Source organism: Cannabis sativa, chromosome 2 (genome assembly GCF_029168945.1).
Source record: "Cannabis sativa cultivar Pink pepper isolate KNU-18-1 chromosome 2, ASM2916894v1, whole genome shotgun sequence".
NCBI lineage: Eukaryota > Viridiplantae > Streptophyta > Magnoliopsida > Rosales > Cannabaceae > Cannabis > Cannabis sativa.
In genome coordinates this window covers 88,603,515-88,613,654 of record NC_083602.1, presented here as the reverse complement: position 1 = coordinate 88,613,654, position 10,140 = coordinate 88,603,515, and the positions used below count along the sequence as shown (strand labels likewise).

The window sequence follows — 10,140 nt, the reverse complement described above, 5'->3', positions numbered from 1 at the left end:
TATGAGACTCATTTTTTTGTCAAATCATGTGCGTGGTTGGTTCGGCCCAAAAATTAACACAATACATGTCCATTGTAGTTACTATTATAAATTAATGTATAAGCCTAGCTAATTTCATTACACAATACACTCATGCATATTAATGAGTAAATGAATTTATAAGTTGTAATAGTCTCTAACGGCCATTATTCTTTGGTTTATTACACACGATGGAGACAATTACTGCAGTGCTATAACAATTTTTTTTTTTTAACTTTCAAGAATAAATAAATACTTATTAAAAAAAAAAAGAATAAATAAATACAAAACAATTGAATAAATTTAAAAGCTGAAAACTAAAAAAGAATAATGATCGACCACAGTGGGAGTCGAACCCACGACCTTTTGATCCGAAGTCAAACGCGCTAATCCACTGCGCTATGCGGTCTTATGGTAATCTAACACATTTAATAACATATTCTATAAACGTTTCTGTCTTTCATAATTATGGCACTTTATTTAGTTATAGTAAATAAAAAAAAATAAAAAAAATCGAAGACATTTTTGTAATTTGAAATAAAGTTAGACCTAAATTTGTGCCCATTAACATTTAATTAACTTTATTTTTGTGGTAAAACATTAATGAATGAGAATAATTTATATTTGTTTTATTACCATTATATTAATTTAAGAACTAATAATTTAATTAATACTATAGTGCTTTTTTTGTTTTTTTTTTTGTTGAATGGATACTATAGTGCTTTTGATCTTGCTAATATATAATAGTCTTGTTATATATGGTTGGTAATTTTGACATGTTTTGGTCTCTTGTTATTTTAATGGGGCTTTGATTAATAATATAGTTTTGGACTTTTTGTGAGCTTGTGTTTGTTTTGTTGTGGAGTTTGGATGCCCTATTAATTGCAGTGATATATTAATGATTTTTTTTTTTTTGGTTATATATAATATAAAGTAATTTGCGGTATAAATATTTAAATTTAATTTTTAATTGCTAATAAATGCTTAAATTTAATTTTTAACGATAATAATACTTAAGTTATATTTCTAAAATTTCTGTAGGTATCTAATTGTAAAGTGTTAAGTAAATTGTTACATAACAATTCCTAATTGGTCTACGTCATTAAATTTTTATTTTTTTTAAAAGAAAAAAGTTTAAATATACCAATAATAAAATAACAAGTGAATAATAATTTGACATTTAACGGTCAGATATCTACAGAATTTCAAAAATATAACTTCTGTATTATTATCGCTAAAAATTAAACTTAAATATTTATACCGCAAATTATTATATAATAATACCTCACCCTGGTCTTTTATCCTGTTGTAAACAATTTGATTAAAATTACTCTGTTTATTATGTTTTTATGCTGTGGTCCATCCATGTTGTCATTTTTTCCATAAGGGCCCGTTTGGTACGCAGGATTGGACTGGATTGGACTGAAAAGGATTGGACTGGACTGGACAAGATTGGATTATGCTGAAAGTAATCCTGTGTTTGGTTTAAGAATGGACTGGACTATTTTATTTATTTGCTTTTAGAAAAAAAAAAACTTAAATTAAATAAAAATATATAATAATAAATTAAAATTAAAATATATAATAATAAATAAATATAAATAAATAATTCGTCGCAAAAAAAAATAATATATCATATATAATTAAGAATATATCATAAATATATAATAAAATATTTTGTCATATTTTTTATTTAATAAATAATAAAAATAGTAAAATAAAAATACTTGAATAATATAAAATTGTTTATCTTAAACACTAATTTAATCACTAATTTAATATAAATATTAATTTTTTAGTAAATTAAAAATAATATATAATTTTATTGTCATATTTTTTTTCTTAGAATCAATTTAAGTAACTATTATTTAATTAATAATATTCTAAATTTTAAAAACTTATGTATAATAATTCAAAATTATACATTTTCACTAATTTTAATGAATAAGTTTTTGATAAAAAAAATGTATAAATAAATGTATTATAATTATTTCCTTTAAATTCTTATTAAATTTAAAATATATTAATAAAATTTAAATTAAAAAAACAATAAAAAAAAAATCTCACCTGCATGGGATTATTTATCCCACCCTGCTGGACAGATGAGGTTAACTGGATTAGTTTTCCAGACTTCTAACATGCCCAAACACTGGATTGGACAAATTAGCTTGTCTAATCCAATCCAGTCCTGCGTACCAAACGGGCCCTAAAGGAAAAACATGCTTATATACTCCATATGAGTGCACTCTTAAAACTTCTTTAAATTTCCAAGCATTTGAATCCTTCCTCCTTTAAACTCCATATATAATTTAGAGGTCTTTTATATTATACTATATTCTTTCTCTATTGGAGATCTTTAAACATTTTTTTATTATTTTTTCTATTTTCTCTCTCCAAATATATTAGTAGTTTATTTTTTTTTTATCATTTTAAATTATTCTCTTTTATTATTTTAATTACAAAAGTATTCAGGGCCCGTTTGGCACAGCTTTTGGAAAAGCTAAAAGCTGCTTTTCAAAAAAGCTGTGACAAAAAGGTGTTTGGTAAGCAGTTAAAAAACAGCTTATTGAAGAAATTATGGAAAAGCTACAGCTAAAAGCTAAAGCTGGTACAACCCAACTTTTAAAAAAAGCTGTTTTGATTAAAAGACTTTATAATAAATTATTTTTACTAAAAATTTATTTAATTATTTATTATATATTATAAAAAATAAAAATATTTTTTAAATGAAAAAATATTTAAAAATAAATAATATTTAAATTTCTAATTTTTTATTTTATTTTAAAAAATATTTTATATTGATATTTTTATTATTAATAAATAATATCAATTTATGTTTCTTATAAACTACAATTTTATCTTTTGCAAGTGATAAAAATATAATTTAAAAATATTAAAAATTATTTTTATCAAATGCATATAAATTTATACTATAGAAAAAAATAATTAAAAATATATAAAAAAATAAAAAATTTATATAACATATTTTTTTATATATATTTGTAATTATAATGAACTAGATTAAAATATTATCATTATTGTAATAGAATCTTAACAACTCACAGCACTTTAAAAATTATAATTACCAAACACTCAGCTCAGCTTTTTTCCACAGTTCTGCTACAGCTGTTTTTTCCCACAGCACAGCTACAGCTGCTTTTCCCCACAGCACAGCTGTGCCAAACTGGCCCTTAATGATATAATAATTAAATAAGGTAAGTGAAAATATAAAAAAGTGTATGGATTTAATAATAGGGTTTTTTTTTTTATTTTTACACTTTAAATTAGTTTTTTTTTTTTTTTTTTTTTTTTTTTTTTACATTTTTACGAAATTCTACATAAAAACTCCTATTGCAACTAGCGCTGCAAACTAAATTGTAATAAAAAATTGTATAGAAATCTCTATTATAACTAGCGCTGCAACTACTTTAGAAACCCAAACCGTAAATTTGAAAAAAAAAAAAAAAGTTAAAAAAATAGTATATGAGATAATTCTCCTTAATAATATTTATTGAATAATATTTATTGAATAGTAGAGGTGAGAAGTTGTTGGAAGTCCTCTAGTATTACTAATTATAGTAAAATATCAATATCTTCTAATTTTATTTTATTGTATTTTTTTTTGAAAATAAAAAAAGCTTGAGATACACCATTTTCTTAGGGTTCTTTCATATATACTGAGCTAAGGGTTGCTCCAACCGGATTGTATAATATATTTATGGGATTATAACATAAAACACTATTTTTTTGTAAAAAAATTATATTTTTTATATTAATTTTTTTTTTATTATTTTTACGGTTTCTGTAGAATTAATACGAAAATAACAAAAAAACTACATAAAAATAATATCTAAATAATATCAAAATATTAACAAAAGATAACATACAGATAATAAAAAAAATCAACAACAAATTAACATGAATACAACATAAAAAGACCGTATTTTCTGTAAATAAAATAAAAAAATTCATAAATATGTTAAAATTCTATAAAACCGTATTTTTATAAATTTTTTTATTGTTTTTATGTATTTTTGAAATAATCTATGTATTTATAGTGTGTAATTTTTCTCCAACTGAACGACATAATGTCCACCACTTTACCGTTTTGTTATAGTATCCCATTATATATAGCAGTGCATTGTAGATTACGATATTTTTATTTTTTTTAATTATATTAATATTATATAACTTTATGTATGTATTAATAATGAAATTAATATAATAATATGAAAAGTAATATTTGGAGTAGTTTTTAGCCGTTGGAATAGGAAAAAATATATAGTGCTAGTTTTAATGTTGGTGCAATACTAAATATAGTGCTATAGTTGGAGATGACTAAGACAATTGAATAAATCCCAACTGTTATTTATTTATTTTAAATTTTTATTCCACTCAATATTAAAAATAGACAAGCATTGCTCCACAAGTAGGATTATATCACACTACTTTTTGCTCAACTTTTCTACTTTAATTTCAAAACACAAAAAAATACCAAATAAGATAGAGATAAAGATAATAAGAAGAAAGTAGTTGATTTTTTCTGTACACAAATTTGGTAGTAATACTAATGGGACAACTCAACTGTTGTCTAAAAGTTCTCTTTGTGAAAATCGAATCGAGTTGATGTATTCAAAGTATATTCTTGGCAAAGCTCCTTCAACTTTTTGGTGAGTGCAGCAGTCCCACAGTAGAACACACCTTTAACCAAATCAATAAACCAAAATATAAATCTTCATATCTAAACTTTTTAATAATTTATTATTATCACTAATTAGAAATGCTAATTAAGAATTTTAACTCCCGAACTTTAATATGTATTAAATTATATTTCCTGAATTTTTCAAGATGTTAGAAATTTCTTCCGAACTATTGAGATTGTTGATTCAAGAACTTTGGCGTGAATGAAAGTTCGAAGAGCAAGATTTAATATATAGACAATAACCACGTTAGTAAAATTGAACGGAATTGGAAAATAGTTATTGAATCTAACAATCTCAGTTGTTCAGGAAGAATTTTTAACAGATTAAAATGTTTAGGGATATAATTTGATATGTGTCAAAGTTCATGAGACAAAAATCATAATTTGCCAAAATTAAATATTGGATATTTTCACTATGGAGAAAAAAATGTTGAGTACTTTTACTGCAAATTACTCAGTGTAATGTAGGTCAAGTTTAATTACGTACCTATTCGAGAAGATTGATGCCTACTTGCTAAATCCGAAAATACTTTTTTCCAATTAGGTCGTCCGAAATGTGTTTTAATCTGTCAAAATAATCAATTTAATTACATGTTAAACAATTGTTAAATAATGTTAACAAATAATGTTTTGTAACATTATAAATAATTGAAAATTAATACATACCCTGCATTCTGAGAGAACATCAACACCATTCTTAGCAAGTTGAAGTTGTTGAATTATGGAGATTAGAGCAGATCTTGCATCTCCTTCTCCATGTACACTTGTCAAATGGTTGTGCATTTCTATTATATGCTGCAAATTAATATTCAAGGATCCATCAAAATGTCACCAAATATTTCAATTAGTTGATGTGATTGCTTATCTTTCTTTTTTAAAGGTAACCCTTTATTTAGTGAATGATTCATTCTCATTCACTCTAAAAACTTTTTTCAATTACTAAAAGGTATGGTAATAATAATAATAATTGAGTTTTTAAGGCCTACATGTTTGTCATGCTCTGCAATGTCATCCATTACACCTTTAAACCATTCAAAGGATCCTTGCTCTCCTGTTGCCCAATAAAAGTAAGCTCTTCTAAGACCATTTCCATTCAATTCTGATGATGGACTACTACCTCTTGAGCCCTGCATTAGTGTCCCCTTTGATTGTTAGTACCTAAACAACATTTCTAATTGGGTAATCACTATTCAGGACCTCAATCAGATTGACCATGTATTTTTCAAAAAAAGTATAAAATAATATCTAGAGCTCAATTTTTATCATTTTTTTCTTTAATATAACGAACTTGAGATCAGTTTCTAGCACAAACAAATACAAAAAATATAATCAGTATGATCATAACATCTCCAAGTTAAGTTATTAATAAGTTTTAATCTAAATTGTCATTTAAAAAAACAGAAAATCCAACTAATAATTTTTGCAAAACACAGAGTCCAATATAGTATTTACGCTTTCCAATTTAAGATTCAAGAATAATGTACTAAATGGTTTAGCCTTTTAAACTCACAGCTTCAATGTCATTGAGCTCGATTTTGTTCAAAAGATCTTTAAGAATGCTGATGAATGGTGTTGCGCCGATTCCAAGACCAATGAGCAAGAGAATGTCATAATCATCGAAATTTTGAGATGGAGCTCCATATGGCCCTTTTATGAGGATCTTGGGATACCTGATAAAGGACAATGTTTGATATGAATATTGTTCACATGATAGAGTTTCTGAACATTCATGTCTAGCTAAAGTTTCTGATCACCTTGATTGGAGTTCTTCATCTGAGATGCCTTTGGTTTCCTTCTTCACAAGATCTCCACTCTTTGATTGTGTATTTTCCTGCTTACATACCTGCATTTCATATTGACTCAATAAACTAAAATCCAAGCAAAACTCATGATTTACAAGTTTAGTTTCAGTCCATGATTTTTGCTACCTTTTCAAATCTGTCTCTAAGTGCTCTAGTCCAATCCCCTAAGCTCCTTATGTGAACACTCAAGTAGTCATCTCCTGGTGCAGAAGTGATGGAGAAAGGATGCCTGAAGCAAATCCCACCTCTAAGTATCCAAATATTGAGTATAGCAAGATAAACATAAAGTTATACAAATGTTATGTGGATAATATTGTTTGTTGTACCATTCAAATCTAGATATATCTGGACACTTGACAAAAAGGTACATTCCACTTTTGTACTCGAATCCTTCCGGTTTACTCATGCGCAATGCTAGCACATTGCCTTTGTAAATGGTTGCCTGCAACATAAGATGATGAGTTTGATTTAAATTTGGTAATGCTTTCAAAACAACATATCTAAAAGAGGGTGATTCTACTACTGACCTTGAGAATTTTGACTCGGTGATTGCTCTCGTTGAAGATCGAATAAGTCCTTTCGGTTGCATACAATAAGATAGGCACGGCGATATACATCCATGTCTGCACAGAAAGAAAAAGATCATGTGTTGTTCTAAACACCTTTGATAACATATAACATTTCTTTCACTAAATATTGCTCAATAGCTTTACTTACAGTCTTTTTGTGCCAGTCATGAGTGAGAAATAGAAAATATCCATGTACAACCAAGAGTGCATACACCACAAGCAGCAAATGATGTACATACCAGAAGGAATTAAACCCTGCTAAATGGTTAATCGGCCATGGCAACTTGATAACATTTCTCCTAAAGTGGTGTGTTGCTAGAGTAAAAGAAAATGCCATTATGATGATCATTAGAATCCCAGTTACACCTGGAATGCTTTTAACCAAGTCCAAGTAAGTTGGCTGCTTGAAACTGAAATCATCCCCCAAAATCCTCATGAACTTTTCGTTTGGACACGAAACGAGTCTCGGGAAATCGCAAGTTAAATGCATCAAAACATGTAATAAAGTCATAATTGCTATTGCAGATGCAAACAACTTGTGAAAGTTTATGTTATCATCAAAAGGGATTGATTGACTAAGAAATGTTGATCTTAACTTAGTGAGAATTCTCCTACAAACTGGGATTAGTATAAGAGCCATATTGAACTTAAGAGTCTCAGCAGCACCTTTGGCAAAGCAGAGACATTCACCCATGATTTGGTAAGCTCCTCTGTTCCTGTACTGAAAATATTTCCAAAGAAAAAGTCCCAAATTGATGGCTAACCACAACATGATCACCCATATTCTCTTCCAGTATTCAATGATGAGTTCCTTAGTTCTGTTTATGAACTTGTTTAAAGGCGTTTGGTATCTTTTGGGAATCATTGTTCTTGTTAAACTTTTTTTTTCCTTTGAAAGACTTTTATCATCAGATTTCACCACTGCCTTCAGTAGAGTTTCTAGTTGCCACATCTAACAATTAGAAAACAAAACAAAAACACAAAATCAAACAAAAATAGAAAAAAAAAATGAAGGGAAAGTAAAAAAAAAAGGTCAAAAGGTCAGACCTTTATATAACCAAGATGGTCAGGATCTAACTTTTCCATGATCAAAGATGCATAAGTTGCTGCATTTTGTTTGAAATTTGCCAATTTGTTCACCGAGGCACTCAAAACTATAACCTTTTTCATTTTATTTAACACAAAACACTCAAAAATCTTAATAAATTATATAGAGAAAATTATCAACAACTTCAGAATCTTTGTCTTACCTCCTTGACCTCTTCCTCTGAAAGTTTCCCATCTCCATTCTTGTCACACCTAAATAAATAACAAATTTGAAAAATTAGTACTCTTGGATAAACATTTTACTTGGAACACAAGAAAGAAGAAATTAGGACTAAAATTCATACATGTCAAAAAAGATCTGTAATCTAGCTTCAATGTCTTCATTAGTCATATCCTCCCAAAACATTCTCAGTTCATCTCTAGTGATACCATCTTTTACTGATATGTTTCTTCTTCTAGCCAAAGCATCAAACAGTTCACCAGCAAAATCCTTTGATTCCCTTACCATTCCTAAAAAAAGAAAAAAAACCAATTAGCCATTTCTCAAATTCTATACAAATACACCAAAATATATACAAAAACATACAAATCAAGACTATTTGTAATGTGGGCAAGTGTTATATTTAAAAAAAAAAAAAAATTACCAATACAGAGTCCAAAATTGTCCCTAGAGAGTTTGCCATCAACTGAATGCTGATTAAACATCTTTTCAATGGAGCTCCAGCTACCTTTCTCCTTCCCACTGTGAGTTGTTTCAAGAAAACGAAGACCCATTAGGCCTTTTGAAGCAACTGAAGTCATTTTTCCTGGCATTTTTGCTTTTTTTGAAGCTGTAGCAGTATAGTTCTTCTTCTTCTTCTTCTTTTTTCTTATGATTAAGCACTTTTGATTATAAGATTAATATAAGAGATGTCTATCTTAAATAGAGTGAGTAGTACTGTTATTGGTCTTCTGTTTTTTCTTTTTTTAATGGAAAGAGAAATAAAGTTTAGGGTAAGAAAGTTGTTTGGATATTTATGTGTAACATATTTTTCTTTATTCTAATTAATATAAGATCACTTATATCAAATGCTCTAAAATAGAAATGATTTAAAAAATTTAAATAATTAAATTAAATTAAATTTTTTATGTGTATATATTAATATTATATATTTAAAATAATAGAATATATTAATTTTTAAAAAAAATAAAATTATTTTCATGATATATTGATGAATGGTATGTTGAGTTTGAGGTAAAGTAAAAAAAATAAAATTTTGAGTGTATATTAAAGAAGAAAAATTTATATAATAGATTAAAAATTAAAAAAGTATGAAAATATATTAATATGAATAAAGTTTTATTTTTATGCTTTAAATTATTTATTTATAAAATTACATGTTTAATAAAAATAATAAATCGTTTTTTTATTGTTTTATAATTTTTATTTATAATTACATGATAGTTGTGATAAGATTATTTTTGTAATTATTTTTTTTGTTATTTTATATTTATATTATAAGGTGTGATGTACCAAAAACTTGTATTTATTGAACATGAAAGTTGAAATAAGGATCACAGGGTATGATGTAGGCCCAAGCCAGCTATGGTTTTAGTGGTGTTTGTTAGCTAGCTAGCTAGTAATTACATATTTAATTTGTGGTAAAACATAGTCATTTATTAGTGTTATCAATTAATTGGATTGACCCCCTTCAATAATAATAATTGAATTGTAATATTGCATTTTTACTATTTTTTATTTTGACAAAATTATGCATGTGGCTATTGGGACCACCTTCATGATAACATTTGGTGGTATGTGATTAATATTTGAACCCATGAAACTCGTTGGTAATTTAATTATAGTGTTGTTTGATAATATTTTTGTTTTTTAATTTTTTTATAATAAGTAAAAATTTTATTTTTAAAAAATAAAAATATATTTTGTAATCACTTTTGTTTTTCAATTTTAGCAACAGAAAATAAAAGTGTGTTCTCTAAAGTCTATTTTTATTTTAATTTT

At 26.4% G+C, this 10,140-nt stretch overlaps 1 protein-coding gene and 1 non-coding gene across 2 annotated transcripts; both read right to left on the bottom strand.

Annotated features, from left to right (window-relative positions):
* Window positions 1-353: 353 nt before the first annotated feature.
* TRNAR-UCG (transfer RNA arginine (anticodon UCG)) lies at window positions 354-427 on the bottom strand. The gene has a single exon. It is a non-coding gene; the product is annotated as a tRNA-Arg (tRNA).
* A 3,938-nt stretch (window positions 428-4,365) lies between these two features.
* LOC115720939 (putative respiratory burst oxidase homolog protein H) lies at window positions 4,366-9,165 on the bottom strand. The gene is made up of 14 exons (XM_030650151.2): window positions 8,783-9,165; window positions 8,483-8,648; window positions 8,342-8,390; window positions 8,139-8,252; window positions 7,240-8,043; window positions 7,050-7,145; window positions 6,849-6,964; window positions 6,649-6,751; window positions 6,475-6,563; window positions 6,231-6,390; window positions 5,707-5,847; window positions 5,387-5,515; window positions 5,208-5,286; window positions 4,366-4,719 (listed from the first exon to the last, which is right to left on the bottom strand). The coding sequence occupies exons 1-14, from the start codon at window positions 8,949-8,951 to the stop codon at window positions 4,610-4,612; spliced, it is 2,325 nt and encodes a 774-aa protein (XP_030506011.2). The 5' UTR covers window positions 8,952-9,165; the 3' UTR covers window positions 4,366-4,609.
* Window positions 9,166-10,140: the final 975 nt, after the last annotated feature.

Excerpts from the sequence above, each read along its gene's own strand:
- LOC115720939 (XM_030650151.2), bottom strand. The coding sequence starts at position 8,951 with ATGCCAGGAAAAATGACTTCAGTTGCTTCAAAAGGCCTAATGGGTCTT. Across the intron at positions 6,564-6,648 it reads TTAGAGACAGATTTGAAAAG|GTATGTAAGCAGGAAAATAC; the intron begins GTAGCAAAAATC and ends TATGAAATGCAG. Across the intron at positions 6,391-6,474 it reads GATGAAGAACTCCAATCAAG|GTATCCCAAGATCCTCATAA; the intron begins GTGATCAGAAAC and ends GTCCTTTATCAG.